General features: G+C 37.2%; 2 protein-coding genes across 2 annotated transcripts in view; one reads left to right on the top strand and one right to left on the bottom strand.

The window, feature by feature from the left end:
* Positions 1-8,846, bottom strand: part of FREM1 (FRAS1 related extracellular matrix 1) — a 293,398-nt gene extending 284,552 nt beyond the window's left edge. The window contains exons 1-3 of the mRNA XM_063609109.1: positions 8,823-8,846; positions 1,599-1,704; positions 893-954 (exon numbers count right to left, since the gene is read on the bottom strand). The gene's annotated coding sequence lies outside the window, so the exon portion shown is untranslated. The remainder of the gene's footprint in view (positions 1-892; positions 955-1,598; positions 1,705-8,822) is intronic.
* Positions 4,114-17,581, top strand: LOC129490775 (PC4 and SFRS1-interacting protein-like). Its single transcript, XM_063609971.1, is given in 4 exon segments — positions 4,114-4,252; positions 16,067-16,921; positions 16,924-17,125; positions 17,173-17,581. Coding segments are annotated over 4 exon segments (1,269 nt in total). The 3' UTR covers positions 17,246-17,581.
* The last annotated feature ends 4,115 nt before the right edge of the window (positions 17,582-21,696 follow it).

Raw genomic sequence — 21,696 nt, 5'->3', positions numbered from 1 at the left:
GCAATCATCTAATATGTGATTAATTTTATAATTAACTGAATTGGAAACATTTTGCTGTATCAATTATTAATTCATCTTGAGCCAAAGCAAGACTTAACTCTGCTTGACTTATGATTAATTCTGCCCATGTTTTCCACCACAGACATTTATCCCTCTCTTCAAATGTTGTTTCATTAGATCCCAACAGCTCTTTTTGTGGTTGTACCACAATGCACTACGGCAAATGCCCTCCTTTAGGTCAGTCATCCAATCAGCAGCAATGTCTATTAACCCGGCCAAGGCCCCTATAAAAATATGTCAGAGATGGTCAAAAAATAAGTCAACTTTTTGGGAGCCGAGAACAATCCAGTTAAAAGGCAAGTGGAAAGCAGGAGACTCGTAAAAAAAAGGGTCATTTAAGAAGTACATATAAATTTAAGATTTTCAAATTTTAGCTATAAACATATATTATATTTAAAAACTGTAAAGAGTTATTTTTTACAATAAAATTGCTATTTTTGTTTGGAATTTTTAAGTTACATCATTCAAATTAATTGTGATCCAAAAAACAGCGTTTAAAAGATATTGAAATATCTTCAAAAGACAGCTACTTGGCAGAAAGTTCACAAATCTAATTTTCAATCCATAATTAACAGACTTATAAATGATATCAATTTCATTTAAATTTAATGTTCATTAGAAATAATTATTGAAATTCATAGTATTCCTATTTATAGTTTTTTCTTAAATTACAGAAAACCATATATCAAGATTATTTTACTGTGAGAATATAAAAAATATACAAACTTATGGTCAAATCTGGGTCCTTCTTCTTATAGAAAAAGATCAGTGGGTTACATATACAGAGGCCATAACATTATTATGCATGCCAGTTAGGATTATCAGTACTTACCTCTATTCTCTACAAAAAATTTAATTTTGTGGTCTTCTGAATATAATCTTCCATCACAGAAGCTGAAAGTGATTACAACAGGGCTTAGTATTTTGTTTTCAGGTCCTCAACAGCTATTTCTTAAAATCTCACACATTGGGACTTTGTGGCCACGCTCTATAGCAGGGTGATGAAGGGGATAGGGTCTGGAACTAGACGGCTTTAATTCAGACCCTGGCTTGGCCACTTGCTAAGTTGTATGACCTTAGTCAGACTAAGTTACTTTTCTTAGCTTCAGTCCCCTCATCTGTAAAATGGCGAAAATAACAGCACCGTTATCATAGGATGCCGTGAGGTTTAAAAACATGTAAACTTTTTAGAACAGTGCACAACACTTAGGAAGCACTCCATAAATATTGGCTATTTATTATGGTGTTAACATCAGAAGATACTTTATTGGTCACCTGATCCAAACCACTTATTTTACAGATATAGAAACTGAGCCCAGAAAGATCAACCAAGCTGGATAAACACTTAAAGTGACAGAGCCAAGACTAGACTTGGAAGCCTCCTGCCACCTAGTTTTATATTTAAGAAGATTTTTTGAAGAAGAGAAACAAATGCTTTTTAAAATCCAATGGTACCTGGAAAAAAATTGAAGGGAGGAAGGAAGAACGATTTTTACTTCTGTTAACTAAAAAAGGATTGCTTGAAAAATTTTCTTTACCTGGTGCCAATCCTATTAGTGTTACTACTGGCCGTTTGTAACCCGACCACGCATCATACAAATTTTTTGTCATTTCCCATGCTGATTCTTTCTTTTTTCTGTTGATCTGAAATTAGAAACGTTTTTGTTTCATTTTTCAAACTATGAATAGAGGCCACAATTCTAGAATCTAGCAATTTTTCTCATTTACCATACATAGAACAGTAATTTCTGAACTAAATAATGGAAAAGGTAAGTTTGGGGCAAAATCACTATGTTATAGACAGTTATTATACCTGTAAACCAGATGACAAGTCTTTACCCAACATCTGCATTTTATTTTTTATTAAGTTTTTTTCTTTTAATAATTGAGACAGGGCCTCGCTATGTTGGCCAGGCTGGTCTTGAACTTCTGAACTCAAGTGATCTGCCCACCTCGGCCTCTCAAAGTGCTGGGATTACAGGTGTGAGCCACCACACCCACCCAAGATCTGCATTTTAATAAGAACCTTGAGATATGAGTGCAAAGGGTCCACAAACTACATAAAATCTCACCTAGATTGTTTTAAATTAAATCAAATTTGAACTTCAATTGGTACACATAACTATATTTTATATATGTCTTCTGTAAGACAATGTGGTTTGAATTGTCTGCCATTCTCTGATCCTAGCAGTTAAGTAGATTATAACGTTCTTTAAAAGATAAGATCCGTGTATAATAATACCATGCCCATAAATACAATGTGTTACAGAATAATCATGTGGACAAAGGGACCCCCTCAAAACTTACAGGCCTTTTAACATGCAGGTTTGGAGAGTGCCGATCCCATTGGTAGAGTCCAGAGGCTCTTTCTTTACTGTGTGAGGCAAAAGTGTCCTCTACTGGATACAGTGTAGGAAGTTAGGAGATTAACAAGAGAGTAATAGATTTGGTCCAGATGAAGGTAAGTCTCACCTCTCTTACTAAGAATGTACTTCTAAACCTATCCTTAACTAGTCCACACCTCTTCTGTTCTACTAGGATTGTTGCTTTAAAAAGCCATATTCTCAGCCCAGGACTTCAGTACTCAACTGTTCTGAAGGAGGGCTACAGGTGGAATTCAATGACCCAGTCTGTTTCAAGCATCGGGTCTATTTGAAGTCACAATGCTTCATTAAAATGACACAGTCAGTTCTAAGTTGAATGAGGCAATTTTACTCCTTGTACCCTATAAGCAACCAAACACAGATAATAACCATTCTTTAGAATTAGAAATAGGTTATTTCTTTCAAAAATAATCACTAAACTCCCGTTGCTTTTCCTCAATAAAAATAAATGTAATATGTAAGAAAACATGATAGTATTAAGTCATTTTCAGACTGAGTCACTGCTGTTTTCTTTATATAATTGCTTGCACAGCACCACAGTCAGGTCACAAGTAGTTGCTTGATAGTGTACCAAGTAAAAAGATATATGTACAGAGAATTCAATCATGACTTTCCTAACAAAAAATCTGGAAATCATTTAAATGTTCATCAATATAGCATCATATAAATAAATTGCAGAATACCTACATAATGAAAAATTCTGCAGCAATTAAAAAAGAATGAGATAGATGTAGTGTTATGCAGGAAAAGGGCAAGATGGCTAAAAGTATGCTAAAAGACAGGAATATATATATATTAGTTTATAAAAAAAACTAAATCTAAAAAGCAAACCTTAAAAATTGAAGTAAAATTAAATTAATCAAAGGTGCATCTAATTGGTAACGTAACGATGCAGAAGAAACTATCCCAAGGGACTTTACAACAAAGTAATTTGTATGTAAAACTGTGGTGGAATAAATAAAGGATAGGCCACACATAGTGGCTCACGCCTGTAATCTCTGCTCTTTGGAAGGCAAAGGCAGGAGGATTGTTTGAGACCAGGAGTTTCAGACCAGCCTGGGTGGCATAGCAAGACCCAGTCTCTCTAAACAAAAAAAAAAAAAAAAAATTATCCAGGCATGGTGGTGTGCACCTGCAGTCCCAGCTAACTGGGAGGCTGGCGGCAGATTACCTAAAATTTTTCAGTAGGCATATTGTTGGTGATGGTGTTGGTACTGTTATTCTGACAATGTCATATATGTGTATTGTGGGGTAAATGAAATGACTATGTTCGTGATGTTCAGCAAGACTTAAAGGAAATGCAGACTTAAGAACTAGAGGTTTAGCCCTATAGTTATGAATTTAAATTAGAAGAGTCATATAAACTTAGGAGGCTAGAAACAATAGCCAACCCAGAAGTAACAAGTACCACCTAGTGCCCAGATTGTACCTATATTATATTTTCCTACAATGGAATCAGAGCTCCATGGAGAAATGGCTGATTCCAGGTTTGCTGCAGGAAATGTCTACCATGAATTAGGATTAGGATTAGGATTATCTAAGGGCATGACAAAGGACACAGATAGCAGACTAAATAAGCTCCCACTAATCTAAAATGGAATAACATGAACATCAATAACAATAATAACTGTGATGATTAAAACACAAATATACGTAAATCCATGAGTCCATGAAGACACAGAAACAACAACCAAACAAGCAAAAAATCTCACTGGTCAACTTTGAGGATGCTAAGAAACCTAGTATTTCAAGATTTCTCCCTTTCCTGTACCATCTGTACTTCAGGGAATCCAAATGGTTGATGTGGGGTAAACTCTCTATAGAAATATGCAAGCCAATAGGCCGGGCACAGTGGCTCACGCCTATAATCCCCAGCACTTTAGGAGGCCGAGGCGGGCGGATCACGAGGTCAGGAGATTGAGACCATCCTGGCTAACACGGTGAAACCCTGTCTCTACTAAAAACACACAAAAAATTAGCTAGGTGTGGTGGCGGGCGCCTGTAGTCCCAGCTACCCAGGAGGCTGAGGCAGAAGAGTGGCGTGAACCCAGGAGGCAGAGCTTGCAGTGAGCCGAGATCATGCCACTGCACTCCAGCCTGGGCGACAGAGCAAGACTCTGTCTCATAAAAAAGAAAAGAAATATGCGAGCTAATAAACAGAAAAGGAAGAACAATTAAACTGCAACCATTTTGTAAAATACTGAAATAGTAATATTTGAAATTACAGAATGTCAATTTGCTTCAAAATAATCTGGGGTAGGAAGGCTACAAGCATAACAAAGAAGTTCATGGAAAGAAAGAATTAGGTTGGGTATATGTACTGACATAGAAAGACTTTACAATTTAATGTAGGTCAGGCACAGTGGCTCCCACCTGTAATCCCAGCACTTTGGAAGGCCGAGACAGGCGGGTCACTTGAAGCCAGGAGTTTGAGACCAGCCTGGCCAACATGGCAAAACCCCATCTCTACTAAAACTACAAAAATTAGCCAGGTGTGGTGGTGCACACCTGTAATCCCAGCTACTTGGGAGGCTAAAGCATGAGAATTGCTTGAGCCTGGAAAGCAGAGGTTGCAGTAAATTGACACCACACCACTGCACTTCAGCCTGGGTGACAGAGCGAGACCCTGCTCAAAAAAAAAAAAAGAAAAAAAAGAATGTTTTAAGAACTATTAATAGCAAAAATATAAATGTGTGGAATTTTCCAGCTTTAAAAAATTTTGTTTATATAAGCATGGATCAAAATATCAAATAATATTTGATTGGTCTAGATGATTAATTAGCTAGGACACATATTGGCTACTTCATATATTGCTATACTATTTGCAATGTTTTCAAAGACTGTAGGCTAACCATTAACATACTCAGAGAAAAAAGTGTTTTTGTTTGTTTTGAAGGGTGACAGGGTCTTGCTCTATCACCCAGGTTGGAGGGCAGTGATGCAATCATAACTCACTGTAACCTCAAACTCCCAGGCTCAGCTGATCCTCCTGCCTCAGCTTCCCGAGTAGCTAGGACTACAGGCGTAAGACACTATACCCAGCTAATTTTTGTTTTGTTGTGTAGAGATACAGTCTCTCTATTTGCCCAGGCTGGTCTCAAACTGGATCCAGCGGTCCTCTGCCTCAGCCTTCCAAAGCACTGGGATTACAGTCATGAGCCACTGTGACCAGCCTGTTTTGGTTTCCTTTGGTCTCAGTTTTCTCTAAAATTTTATGAACATAGTGTCCTGGATACTCTCCAGGTACTTTAAAATACACTTAAATCCCAACTGACACAGGATTTATAGTGTGTCTGATCTAGGCACTTTGGATTAAAATAGTGATTTTCAAAGGATGGTCCACAGACACCTTGGAGGATCCCTGAGACCTTTTCACACTATAAATCCTGTGTCTTGTATGATCATTAGATAAATATAATCGTACTTAGGAGTATACATCCAGAGACATTATCAGCATTCAGGTTGGGATTTAAGTGTATTTTAAAGTGTGGCACCTGGAGAGTATCCATGACACTATGTTCATAAAATTTTAGGGAAAACTGAGACCAAAGGAAACCAAAACAGGCTGGTCATGGTGGCTCATGCCTGTAATCCTAGGGCTTTGGAAGACTAACGCAGAGGATCGCTGGTTAATACTGTTTACAAAATATTACAAGACATTATGTGCCTTTTTCACTGTGTTAATGTTTTTACTGAAAATGCAAAACCAATGGCAATACTGCTGGCTCCTTAGCAAAAATCAGGCAGTGGCACTAAAATGTACTGGCAGTCATTACATTGTTGACTGCCATGCTTCCTAGTAAAATTAAATAAATAAATAAAATGCCAGGTTCAAATAAGAGCATCTTTGATGAAGGAGTAAAAATTGCTACACCTCAATCACTGAGCATTTTTCATATTTTGTGTGATGAAATAAGAACTATGCATAAGTAACTATGTATAACTACACACTTCTGCTGCGTGTAGAAGTATGAGGTTATGTCCTAAAGAAAAGCACTTGTGTAATTTATTTGAGTTGCAAAATAAACTAGACACTTACATGGAATACCATTTTTACTTGAAAGAGTGACACCAAATTATGGTTTTTCAAACTTGGGAATTTGACAGGTATTTTCTCAATAATGAAGCCAAGTAATCCTGTCATTTTTAAGTAAAATAAATGTGTATTTGTTTCCAGTGATAGAATTTGAGCTCTCCAGTAAAAATTAGAATTTTAGGAAACTTGTATCTATCACTGTGAGGATGATAGGTTCCCAATACTTAGAGACTTTTCTGAAGAGATCAAAGGTAAAAATAACAAATGTGATTTTTAAAATATTGTATTATACAATAAAGGTGTTAACATTTAAAAGATCCACATAAATCAGTGAATCGATATTTTCCAAATGATCATTGTATAATGTTACAAAATCATATATTCCAAGTTCAAGGTTCAAAATCAATGGATTTTAATGTAACAGAAGACGAAGTTCACTGATGCAGTTTCAAAGTACACCTTAAAACTAATCTTTAAGAAACGAACACTTGCCACTTTAGTGTAGTAACAAAGAAGAATACTTGCAATAATCTTAAAAGACTATTAAAATACTCATAGCTTTTCCAACTATATTATCTGTGTATAAGGCTGAATTTTCTTCATAAACTTCCATTAAAACAACATATATTGAATGTGAAAGCAGATATGAGAATCCAGCAGTGTTTTATTAAGCCAGACAACAATGAGATTTATAACAAATGTAGCACAATGTCATTCTCTCACTAAATATTTTTTGAAAATATATTTTTGTAAAAATATTATGTTAACATGTAATGGATTTTGTTACTATTATTTTAAAATGAATTAGTTTTTTAAAAAAGTCCTCAGTTTTAGTGTCTAATATGGTAAATATTCGTTGATAAAAACCATGTAAACCAAGGCTCCTTGGGGGCCTCAATATTTTTAAAGAGTTTCAAGGGGATCTGACACCAAAAAGTTTAAGAATCACTGGATTAAAGCACTGATTTCATGTACTGTATTTTTAGATATGCCCTAAAGGTATATATCATCTGATGAGTCTCAGAAGCTGTACCTTTCATAAGTAATATAATGTAATTTCAATTTCAGGTTTCACACACATTTATACATTAATATGGAAGCTTATAATTAATTTGTGTAAATAGTCATTTTCATTGACAAGTAAATTTCCAATAACAAAATTATATAGGGCCTTTTGAGATTTGGAATTTTTTTTTTCAAAAAGATTTTCTACTTTGGGAGGCTGAGGTCAGCGAATCACTTGAGGCCAGGAGTTTGAGACTAGCCTGGCCAACATGGCGAAACCCCATCTCTAATAAAAATACAAAAAGTAGCTTGGCATGATGGCACACACCTGTAATTCCAGCTACTTGGGAGGCTGAGTACAAGAATCACTTGAACCTGGGAGGCAGACATTGCAGTGAGCCAAGATTACACCACTGTACTCTAGCCTGGGCAACAGAATGAGACTTTGTCTCAAAAAATATACATACTTTTTGTTTTTTTTAAAAGTATTTTGTATAAAAACTAGCCAGGCGTGGTGACGCACGTCTGTAGTCCCAGCTACTCAGGAGGCTGAGGCAGAAGAATTGCTTGAACCCAGGAGGCGGAGGTTGCAATCAGCCAAGATCATGCCACTGCACTCCAGCCTGGGCAAAAGAAACAAGAGGGAACGAAAGAACGAAAGAAAGAACGAAAGGAAGGAAGGAAGGAAGGAAGGGAGGGAGGGAGGGAGGATTGATTTTGGATTACATTAGCAGTAAGTCACGACCACAAACAAAAAGGATCCAGAAATTGTATGTTTGTATGTTAAAGCCATTTTTTAAAAAAACATTTAGTGAATCATTACAATACTCAATAAGCTTTACTTGGGATCCACGCTGAGAAATATCTCAGAATCGAATACTGGAAAAGGGGATAAAAGGAAACAGTAAAACCCCACAAAACTATGAGTAGATTTCTTCTTTTTCAATAGGTAAGAGTTATGCAATGAGTTTCCTTATTTAGCCTTAGCTTCTGGGCTGCTCAAAATCAAAAATCATGCTGACCTCCATATCTTGAACTGGGCTTGTTCTTTCCCCCAACTCCTGTGCTATATTTTTCCCTTTCCTTCTTACTTTGTCTTCTTACTGTATTTCCTTGTTTTTTAGCTACCTGAAATCCTTTCTGGAAATATATGGGGTATAAGTAAACTAAAAAAATTTAACACAGAAAAAGAAAAAAACACGTACCACCTACGAAATGTAGACATTTACTTATATTAAATGTAAACATATTTTGGCAGCCTGAGATCATTGGCAGAAATACATTATTAAATGACCTAATTATGCACTATATTTTTAAAAATTACTAAAAACACTTACCCATCTATGCCTTTCTCTGTCTTTACATTTTTCTTGCACCCAATCAATAGTATGGAAATCATCATATGTACCAACACCTGGAACTGGTTCATCCAAAAGATCCAGTAAATGTGTAGAACTGTTAATGCTGCCTCTATTTGTCATTGTATAATGAGTTCCTACAGAGGAAAAAAGGAAAGATGAATATGTTTTAGAAGAGACAATAGTGAGCTATGTGACCTGAGAAGTTCATTAAGTCATACAGAAGTAACATCACTTGAAATCATTTCAATTAGAGAAAAATGTTAAGAAAAATTATCCAAAACTTGGAAATAAGGCCAAAAGATTATGGCACGTCCTTTTAAAGTCAAACCCAAATATCAACAATTAGCCTGCATAATAGTCACCTAATGCTCTGGAAAATTTTAAATGACTATTTACTACTGATTAGGGAATAGACTGTGTATAGAAAACGATTTGTAAAAGATAAATTGAAAATAGTAATTTTTATCTGCTAAAACGCAAATGAATTCTGTCCAGTAGAAAAAATAACCCTTAGAGTTGTGGTTTTGTTTGTTTTTGCCCTGTAAAAATTTGCTTTCTTTCACTGATGATATACACTCCAGTCTCATACATCCTCCTCTGAATCAGCCTGGTCATCAGGCTGGTTCCCTAATTAGAGTAAAATAAATCTTGGCACATGTTCACTGTATATCTTACATGAGTATCACAGACTTGAGAAAGGTATCAGGAAGGACATTAAAAGATAGATCAAGAGAAAGAAATACAAGTGGCTTTTAAATATGAAAATAAGCTAAATCTAACACATAAAAAGAAATGCAAATTAAATCCACAATATTATTTTCCTCTATCAGATTAGTAAAGATAAAGTGTGTGAACGCACGAAGTTAGCAAAGCTATAAAGAAAGAGGCCCTATCACAAAATTAGTAGTTTAAATACGAACTGGAATAATCCCTTTGGGAAGGCAAAAACTAACAAAATTTAATATACACAGATGCTCTTCAATCTAGCAAGTTCACTTTTAGGTTTTTTTTCTTGCAGCTACACTTGCATAAATCCTTGAATAAATCCATAAATTATGCACAATGTGGGCAGAACATCTTACTACGTGCTATAGAAAGAAAACAAAAACATATTAATGCCAAAGTGCTTATAATCTAAAACAAGTTGGCAAAGAGCTACAGTAAATATTTTAGGCTTTGGATGCCACACGGTTGCAACAACTCAATTCTGCCACAGTAGCACAAAAGAAATCATAGATAATATGTACATGAATGAGTCTGAATGTGTTCCAATAAAACTTTATTTACAGAACAGGTGAATGACAGGATTTGGCACATGGCTCATAGTCTGTCAATCCCTGATCTAAAGTCTGTACAGCAGACTTTACAACTAAAGACTTCTATTAAGAATTTTTTTTTATATATAGCACTTTTCTATACAATGTTGAAGATACAAAGATAATAAAAAAACTGTCCCTGACTTCCAGGTGCAATATAATATTTTTATAATATAATAAATTATATTTCAAAACAAAGTTCAAATATTGAAGTTCCCAGGTTCCAGTATTCTTTGACTACAATTTTAGTCATGTTAAATGTTAAAATGAAATGTTAATTTGTTAAAAAGAAAGAAATCTTGGGACTGTAGTACCTGAAACTGGGTGGGATTAATCTAAGAAAATTTCCTTAAAAAATATGAATTTTAAATTGTAATTTGAAGTAAATTAGGCTATGGTTTTACAATGAGAATTATACCTATGCATGCCATGTTAGATATGCTTAACACCTATTTCTGAAAGAAGAAACAAATGATATGAATATAGTCTGTAAAAGAAAATTTATATTACTGTTAGAAAAAGAGATTTTGGGCCAGGTACGATGGCTCATGCCTGTAATCCCAGCATTTTGGAAGGCCGAGATGGGTGGATTGTTTGAGCTCAGGAATTTAAAACCAGCTTGGGCAACATGGCAAAACTCCATCTCTTACTGAAAATACAAAAAAAAAAAAGCTGGGCATGGTGGTATGTGCCTGTAGTCCCAGCTACTCAGTAGGCTAAGTTGGGAGAACTGCTTGAGCCCAGGTCACTCGAGGTTGCAGTGAGCCATGATTGTGCCACTGCATTTCAACCTAGGCCATGGAGCAAGATGCTGAGGAAAGGAAAGGAGAGGGGAGAGGAGGGGAGAGGAGGGGAGGGGAGAGGAGGGGAGAGGAATGCAGGCCAGGGGGGAGAAGAGAGGGGAGGGGAGGGGAGAGGAAGGGAGGGGATGGGGGAGGGGAGAGGGGAGGGGAGGGAAGAGGAGAGGGGAGGGGAGAGCAGGGGAGAGGAGAGGGGAGGGGAGAGCAGGGGAGAGGGGAGGGGAGAGCAGGGGAGAGGAAGGGAAGGGAGGGGGGAGGGGAGAGGGGAGGGGAGGAGAGAAGGGAAGGGAGGAGAGGGGAGGGGAAGGAAAGGAAAGGAAAGGAAAGGAAAGGAAAGGAAAGGAAAGGAAAGGAAAGGAAAGGAAAGGAAAGGAAAACAGTTTAGAGTATAAAAAACAGGCTTGGTAAGAAATATGATAATTCCAAGTGAATATTATTAGACTTGACAGTGGAAGTAAAGAGATACAAGCATTTTGGGAGGCAATTTGGAAATACCTATCAAAATATCAGGATTCTACTTCTAAGAATTAATGCACAAGTGAAGAAAAGCTTAAATATTTTATTGAACCATTATTTGTAATACTGAAAAATTCAAACCAATGTAAATGTCTCATCTATTGGTAATGAATTAAATTATGTACATTTATGCAGTTGAATATAATGCAGCAGTTAAGAATAAGGTTGATCAATATATACTGATATAAAAAGTTGGCTACAATATATTGCAGTTTTTTAAAAAGGGCCAGGTGTAGACTAGTATTTTAATATGCAAATTACTGTGTAAAATTTATTTTGGTTCAAAAATTATGCTTCATGTTATAAGCCAATGCAAGGAAGCTAACAGCCGTGAAAAAAGGTTAGACAAATTGCTAACTAGAATAACCAATGTAGAGAACATAAATGACCTGATGGAGCTGAAAAACACAGCACAAGAACATGAAGCAAGTGTCAATAGCCGACTCGATCAAGTGGAAGAAAGGATATCAGTGATTGAAGATCAACTTAATGAAATAAAGCAAGAAGACAAGATTAGAGAAAAAAAATAAAAAGGAATGAACAAAGCCTCCAAGAAAAATGGGACTATGTGAAAAGACCAAACCTACGTTTGATTGATGTACCTGAAAGTGATGGGGAGAATGGAACCAAGTTGGAAAACACTCTGCAGGATATTACCCAGGAGAACTTCCCCAACCTATCAAGACAGGCCAGCATTCAAATTCAGGAAATACAGAGAACACCACAAAGATATTCCTTGAGAAGAGCAACCCCAAGACACATAATTGTCAGATTCACCAAGGTTGAAATGAAGAAAAAAATGTTAAGGGCAGCCAGAGAGAAAGGTCGGGTTACCCACAAAGGAAAGCCCATCAGACTAACAGCGGATGTCTCAGCAGGAACCCTACAAGCCAGAAGAGAGTGGGGGTCAATATTCAACATTCTTAAAAAACTTTAAACCCAGAATTTCATATCCATCCAAACTAAACTTCATAAGTGAAGGAGAAATAAAATCCTTTACAGACAAGCAAATGCTGAGAGATTTTGTCACCACCATGTCTGCCTTACAAGGGCTCCTGAAGGAAGCACTAAACATGGAAAGGAACAACTGGTACTACTCACTGCAAAAACATACCAAATTGTAAAGTCCATCGACACTATGAAGAAACTGCATCAGCTAACGGGCAAAAAAACCAGCTAGCATCATAATGACAGGATTAAATTCACACATAACGATATTAACCTTAAATGCAAATGGGCTAAATGCCCCAATTAAAAGACACAGACTGGCAAATTGGATAAACAGTCAAGACCCATCAGTGTGCTGTATTCAGGAGACCCATCTCACGTGCAAAGACACACATATGCTCAAAATAAAGGGATGGAGGAATATTTACCAAGCAAATGGAAAGCACAAAAAAAGCAGGAGTTGCAATCCTATCTCTGCTAAAACAGACTTTAAACCAACAAAGATCAAAAGAGATAAAGAAGGCCATTACATAATGGTAAAGGGATCAATGCAACAAGAAGGGCTAACTATCCTAAATATATGCGCACCCAATACAGAAGCACCCAAATTCATAAAGTAGGTTCTTAGAGACCTACAAAGAGACTTAGACTCCCACACAATAATAGTGGGAGATTTCACACACCACTATCATTATTAGACAGATCAATGAGACAGAAAATTAACAAGGATATTCAGGACTTGAACTCAGCTCTGGACCAAGTGAACCTAATATACATCTACAGAACTCTCCAACCCAAATCAACACAATATACATTCTTCTCAGCACCTCGTTGCACTTATTCTAAAATTGACCACATAATTGGAAGTAAAACTCTCCTCAGCAAATGCCAAAGAACGGAAATCATAACAAACAGTCTCTCAGACCACAGTGCAATCAACTTAGAACTCAGGATTAAGAAACTCACTCAAAATCAAACAACTACATGGAAACTGAACAACCTGCTCCTGAATGAATACTGGGTAAATAATGAAATGATGGTAGAAATAAAGATGTTCTTTGAAACCAATGAGAACAAAGACACACTGTACTAGAATCTCTGGGACCCATTTAAACCAGTGTGTAGAGAGAAATTTATAGCACTAAATGCCCACAAGAGAAAGCAGGAAAGATCTAAAATTGACACCCTAACATCAAAATTAAAAGAACTAGAGAAGCAACAGCAAACAAATTCAAAAGCTAGCAGAAGACAAGAAATAACTAAGATCAGAGCAGGGCTGAAAGAGATAGAAACACAAAAAAAATCCTTCAAAATATCAATGAATCCAGGAGCTGGTTTTTTGAAAAGATCAACAAAATAGATAGACTGCTAGCCAGACTAATAAGAAAAGAGAGAAGAATCAAATAGACGCAATGAAAAATGATATATCGGTTATCACCACTGATCCCACAGAAATACAAACTACAATCAGAGAATACTATAAACAGTTCTATGCAAATAAACTAGAAAACCTACAAGAAATGGATAAATTGCTGGACACATACAGCCTCCCAAGTCTAAACCAGGAAGAAGTCAAATCCCTGAACAGACCAATAACAAGTTCTGAAATTGAGGCAGTAATTAATAGCCTACCAACAAAAAAAGTCCAGGACCAGACGGATCCACAGCCGAATTCTACCAGAGGTACAAAGAAGTGTTGGTATCATTCCTACTGAAACTATTCCAAAAATAGAAAAACAGGGAATCCTCACTAACTCAATTTATGAGGCCAGCATGCTACCAAACCAAAACCTGGCAGAGACACAATAAAAAAAAAAAAAAATTTCAGGCCAATATCCCTGATGAATATCGATGTGAAAATCCTCAGTAAAATACTGGCAAACTGAATCCAGTAACACAACAAAAAGCTTATCCACCACGATCAAGTCAGCTTCATCCCTGGGATGACGCTACCTGACTTCAAACACATGCAAATCAATAAACGCAATCCATCACACAAACAGAACCAATGACAAAAACCACATGATTATCTCAATAGATGCAGAAAAGGCCTTTGACAAAATTCAACAACTCTTCATGCTAAAAACTCTCGATAAACTAGGTATTGATGGAACGTATCTCAAAATAAGAGCTATTTATGACAAACTCACAGCCAATATCATACTGAATGGACAAAAACTGGAAGCATTGCCTTTGAAAACCGGCACAAGACAAGGATGCCCTCTCTCACCACTCCCATTCAACACAGTATTGGAAGTTCTGGCCAGGGCAATCAGGCAAGAGAAAGAAATTAAAGTTTTCAAATAGGAAGAGAGGAGGTCAAACTATGTCTGTTTGCAGATGACACGATAGTATATTTAGAAAATCCCATCATCTCAGCCCCAAATCTCCTTAAGCTGATAAGCAACTTCAGCAAAGTCACAAGATACAAAATCAATGTGCAAAAATGACAAGCATTCATATACACCAATAACAGACAAATAGGGAGCCAAATCATGAATGAACTCCCATTCACAATTGCTACAAAGAGAATAAAATACCTAGTAATCCAACTTACAAGGGATGTGAAGAACCTCTTCAAGAACTACAAACCACTGCCCAAGGAAATAAAAGAGGACACAAACAAATGGAAAAATATTCCATGCTCCTGGATAGGAAGAATCAATATCATGAAAACGGCCATACTGCCCAAAGTAATTTATAGCTTCAATGCCATCCCCATCAAGCTACCAATGACTTTCTTCACAGAATTGGAAAAAACTACTTTAAACTTCATATGGAACCAAAACAGAGCCCACATAGCCAAGACAATCCTAAGCATAAAGAACAAAGCTGGAGGCATCATGCTACCTGACTTCAAACTATACTACAAGGCTACAATAACCAAAACAGCATGGTACTTGTACCAAAATAGATATATAGACCAATGGGATAGAACAGGAGCCTCAGAAATAACACCACACATCTACAACCATCTGATCTTTGACAAACATGACACAAACAAGCAATGGGGAAAAGATTCCCTATGTAACGAATGGTGTTGGGAAAATTGGCTAGCCACGTGCAGAAAACTGAAACTGGACCCCTTCCTTACACCTTATACAAAAATCAACTCAAGACGGATTAAAGACTTAAACTTAAGATCTAAAATCATGAAAATCCTAGAAGAAAACCTGGGCAATACCATTCAGGACACAGGCATGGGCGAAGACTTCATGACTAAAACACTAAAAGCAATGGCAACAAAAGCCAAAATCGACAAATGGGATCTAATTAAACCAAAGAGCTTCTGCACAGCAAAAGAAACTATGATCAGAGTGAACAGGCAACCTACAGAATGGGAGAAAATTTTTGCAATCTATCCATCTGACAAAGATTTAATATACAAAATCTACAAAGAACTTCAACAAATTTACAAGAAAAAAACAACCCCATCAAAAAGTGGGCAAAGGATATGAACAGACACTTCTTAAAAGAAGACATTTATGGCCGGGTGCAGTGGCTCACGCCTGTAACCCCAGCACTTTGGGAGGCCAAGGTGGGCAGATCACGAGGTCAAGAGATCGAGACCATCCTGGCTAACAAGGTGAAACCCCGTCTGTACTAAAAATACAAAAAATTGGTGCATCGGGACGCCCAGCATCCTCCCCCACCCTCATTCCCGTGCCACCGCATCTCCTCGCCACCTACCGGACTTCGGACCCCCGGTCTCGCAACCGAAACACGACTGGCGATTTCAAACCTAGAGACCTCATCTTTGCCAAGAAGAAAGGTTATCCCCATTGGCCAGCTCGCGTAGATGAAGTTCCTGATGCAGCTGTAAAGCCACCCACAAACAAACTACCCATTTTCTTTTTTGGAACTCATGAGACTGCTTTTTTAGGACCAAAGGATGTATTTCCTTACTCAGAAAATAAGGAAAAGTATGGCAAACCAAATAAAAGAAAAGGTTTTAATGAAGGTTTATGGGAGACAGATAACAACCCAAAAGGGAAATTTTCAAGTCGACAGACAGCAACTAAACAATCAAATGCATCATCTGATGTTGAAGTTGGAGAAAAGGAAACTAGTGCTTCAGAGGAAGATACCGACCATGAAGAAAAAGCCAGCAATGAGGATGTGACTAAAGCAGTTGACATAACAACTCTAAAAGCTGCCAGAAGAGGGAGAAAGAGAAAGGCAGAAAAACAAGTAGAAACTGAGGAGGCAGGAGTAGTGACAACAGCAACAGCATCTGTTAATCTAAAAGTGAGTCCTAAAAGAGGACGACCTGCAGCCACAGAAGTCAAGATTCCAAAGCCAAGAGGCAGACCCAAAATGGTAAAACAGCCCTGTCCTTCAGAGAGTGACATCATTACTGAAGAGGACAAAAGTAAGAAAAAGGGACAAGAGGAAAAACAACCTAAAAAGCAGCCTAAGAAGGATGAAGAGGGCCAGAAGGAAGAAGATAAGCCAAGAAAAGAGCCAGACAAAAAAGAGGGGAAGAAAGAAGTTGAATCAAAAGGAAAAATTTAGCTAAAACAGGGGTTACATCAACCTCCGGTTCTGAAGAAGAAGGAGATGATCAAGAAGGTGAAAAGAAGAGAAAAGGTGGGAGGAACTTTCAGAATGCTCACAGAAGGAATATGCTGAAAGGCCAACATGAGAAAGAAGCAGCAGATCGAAAATGCAAGCAAGAGAAACAAATGGAAACTGAGCACCAAACAACATGTAATCTACAATAACAAAAAATATATCTCATTTTGGACTCAAAGCATTAATCCAGTTACTGAAAAGAGAATACAAGGGGAGCAAACGAGAGATGAAGATCTTGAGATAGACTCATTGAACTGAATTTCCCCCTTCCCCCCATTGATGGAAGAATGTTCCAGATTCTAAATTGAGGTCTTCATTATTAATGGCATTACTGTGTTATGATTGTTAACAAATTTCCTGTAGGGTACACATGACATACTAAGGTCGGCCATCATTCCTGTTTTTTTTTTTTAACCAAGCTTAAAATGAAGCTTTGTGTTTGAAAGTAATAACAAGCTCAGACGAAGATGGTGGTTGTACATTATTCATTTAGAAAATATAAAAATTCATTTTGTTTTGAAGCTAGTTATTAAACTGGAATAGCAGTTATACCCCTGAGAATGGGGCCCTTCTCTTGACATTCCTTTGTTGTTTAATTTTTTAGAATCTTAATAAATGTTTTTTTAATCCTGAGAGATTAAACAGTAGTAGACTTGTTAAGAATGAAACTGTAACCACAATTTTAAAATAAAGTTTTTAAAATAAATAAATAAATAAAATAAAAATACAAAAAATTAGCCAGGCATGGTGGCGGGCACCTATAGTCCCAACGACTCGGGAGGCTGAGGCAGGAAGGAGAATGGTTGTGAACCTGGGAGGCAGAGGTTGCAGTGAACCGAGATCGTGCCACTGTGCCCCAGAGCAAGACTCTGTCTCAAAAAAAAAAAAAAAAAAAAAAAAAAGACATTTATGCAGCCAACAAATATGAAAAAATGCTCATCATCACTGGTCATCAGAGAAATGCAAATCAAAACACAATGAGATACCATCTCACACCAGTTAGAATGGCAATCATAAAAAGTCAGAAAACAATAGATGCTGGAGAGGATAAAAAATAGGAATGCTTTTACACTGCTGGTGGGAGTGTAAATTAGTTCAACCATTGTGGAAGACAGTGTGGCGATTCCTCAAGGATCTAGAACTAGAAATACCATTTGACCCAGCAATCCCATTACTGGGTATATACTCAAAGGATTATAAATCATTCTACTATAAAGACACATGCACATGTATGTTTACTGTGGCACTATTCACAATAGCAAAGACTTGGAACCAACCCAAATGCCCAACAATGATAGACTGGATAAAGAAAATGTGGCACATACACACCATGGAATACTATGCAGCCATAAAAAAGGATGAGTTCCATTTTATGAGGCCAGCATCATCATGATAGCAAAGCCTGGCAGAGACACAACCAAAAAAGAAAATTTTAGACCAATATCCTTGATGAACATTGATGCAAAAATCCTCAATAAAATACTGGCAAACTGAATCCAACAGCACATCAAAAAGCTTATCCACCATGATCAAGTGGGCTTCATCCCTGGGATACAAGGCTGGTTCAACACATGCAAATCAATAAACGCAATGCAGCATGTAAACAGAACCAAAGATAAAAACCACATGATTATCTCAATAGATGCAGAAAAGGCCTTTGACAAAATTCAACAACCCTTCATGCTAAAAACTCTCAATAAATTAGGTATTGATGGGACGTATCTCAAAATAATAAGAGCTATCTATGACAAACCCACAGCCAATATCATACTGAATGGGCAAAAACTAGAAGCATTCCCTTTGAAAACTGGCACAAGACAGGGATGCCCTCTCTCACCACTCCTATTCAACATAGTGCTGGAAGTTCTGGCCAGAGCAATCAGGCAGGAGAAGGAAATAAAGGGTATTCAATTAGGAAAAGAGGAAGTCAAATTGTCCCTGTTTGCAGATGACATGATTGTATATCTAGAAAACCCCATTGTCTCAGCCCAAAATCTCCTTAAGCTGATTAGCAACTTCAGCAAAGTCTCAGGATACAAAATCAATGTGCAAAAATCACAAGCATTCTTATACACCAATCACAGACAAACAGAGAGCCAAATCATGAGTGAACTCCCATTCACAATTGTTTCAAAGAAAATAAAATACCTAGGAATCCAACTTACAAGGGATGTGAAGGACCTCTTCAAGGAGAACTACAAACCACTGCTCAATGAAATAAAAGAGGATACAAACAAATGGAAGAACATTCCATGCTCATGGGTAGGAAGAACCAATATCATGAAAATGGCCATACTGCCCAAGGTAATTTATAGATTCAATGCCATCCCCATCAAGCTACCAATGACTTTCTTCACAGAATTGGAAAAAACTACTTTAAAGTTCGTATGGAACCAAAAAAGAGCCTGCATCGCCAAGTCAATCCTAAGCCAAAAGAACAAAGCTGGAGGCATCATGCTACCTGACTTCAAACTATACTACAAGGCTACAGTAACTAAAACAGCATGGTACTGGTACCAAAACACAGATATAGATCAATGGAACAGAACAGAGCCCTCAGAAATAATGCCGCATATCTACAACCATCTGATCTTTGACAAACCTGACAAAAACAAGCAATGGGGAAAGGATTCCCTATTTAATAAATGGTGCTGGGAAAACTGGCTAGCCATATGTAGAAAGCTGAAACTGGATCCCTTCCTTACACCTTATACAAAAATTAATTCAAGATGGATTAAAGACTTTCATGTTAGATCTAAAATCATAAAAACCCTAGAAGAAAACCTAGGCAGTACCATTCAGGACATAGGCATGGGCAAGGACTTCATGTCTAAAACATCAAAAGTAATGGCAACAAAAGCCAAAATTGACAAATGGGATCTAATTAAACTAAAGAGCTTCTGCACAGCAAAAGAAACTACCATCAGAGTGAACAGGCAACCTACAAAAATGGGAGAAAATTTTCGCAACCTACTCATCTGACAAAAGGCTAATATCCAGAATCTACTAAGAACGCAAACAAATTTACAAGAAAAAAAAAACAACCCCATCAAAAAGTGGGCAAAGGATATGAACAGACACTTCTCAAAAGAAGACATTTATACAGCCAAAAAACACATGAAAAAATGCTCATCATCACTGGCCATCATCAGAGAACTGCAAATCAAAATCACAATGAGATACCATCTCACACCAGTTAGAATGGCCATCATTAAAAAGTCAGGAAACAACAGGTGCTGGAGAGGATGTGGAGAAATAGAAACACTTTTACACTGTTGGTGGGACTGTAAACTAGTTCAACCATTGTGGAAGTCAGTGTGGTGATTCCTCAGGGATCTAGAACTAGAAATACCATTTGACCCAGCCATCCCATTACTGGGTATATACCCAAAGGACTATAAATCATGCTGCTATAAAGACACATGCACACGTATGTTTATTGTGGCACTATTCACAATAGCAAAGACTTGGAACCAACCCAAATGTCCAACAACGATAGACTGGATTAAGAAAACGTGGCACATATACACCATGGAATATTATGCAGTCATAAAAAATGATCAGTTCATGTCCTTTATAGGGACATGGATGAAACTGGAAACCATCATTCTCAGCAAACTATCGCAAGGACAAAAAACCAAACACCGCATGTTCTCACTCATAGGTGGGAATTGAACAATGAGAACACATGGACGCAGGAAGGGGAACATCACACTCTGGGGACTGTTGTGGGGTGCAGGGAGCGGGGAGTGATAGCATTAGGAGATATACCTAATGTTAAATGACAAGTTAATGGGTGCAGCACACCAACATGGCACATGTATACATATGTAACAAACCTGCACATTGTGCACATGTACCCTAAAACTCAAAGTATAATAATAATAAAATTTTAAAAAAAAGGATGAGTTCATGTCCTTTGCAGGGGCATGGATGAAGCTGGAAACCATCATTCTCAGCAAACTGTCACAAGAACAGAAAACCAAACACCACATGTTCCCACTCATAAGTGGGAGTTGAACAAGGAGAACACATGGACACAGGGAGGGGAACATCACACACCAGGGCCTGTCGTGGGGTGGGGGACTAGTGGAGGGATAGCATTAGGAGAAATACATAATGTAGGTGACGGGTTGATGGGTGCAGCAAACCACCATGGCACGGCACGTGTATACCTATGTAACAAAGCTTCATGTTCTGCACATGTATCCCAGAACTTAAAGTACAATAAAAAAATAAAAAAAATTATGCTTCACAGGTATGCTCATGAATACAGAGAAAGCATTATGACCAAACACGAGACAATATATTAATAAAGGTTATCTCTGGGGACTAGAATTGTCAAATGCAGAAAATGAACTTTTATTTTCTACTTTGTACCTACAGGTGTACATATATGTATAAACACACAATATTTTCACAGGACCATGGATACAGCTATGAAAATAGAGAAATTCTAATGAATCCAATCATCATTTAAGTAAATAGAGTCACAAATTGTTACCAAAAGGCCCAGATTCTAGTTCCTGGACAGCCGAGTAACTTTAGATAAGTTACCTTTAAATATTAAGTATCTATTAGCATCTTTGACAACTATATATTCTACAGTTTAAAATAAAGATACATAAGCAAAGAAACATTTAAATATTTTCCAAAGCACTATAAACTTTGAAAGCCTCATACGTAATTTCAAAT

Source organism: Symphalangus syndactylus, chromosome 9, assembly GCF_028878055.3.
Source record: "Symphalangus syndactylus isolate Jambi chromosome 9, NHGRI_mSymSyn1-v2.1_pri, whole genome shotgun sequence".
Lineage (NCBI taxonomy): Eukaryota > Metazoa > Chordata > Mammalia > Primates > Hylobatidae > Symphalangus > Symphalangus syndactylus.
The sequence above is the reverse complement of the archived record's forward strand: the minus strand, read 5'-3'. Positions and strand labels throughout refer to the sequence as shown.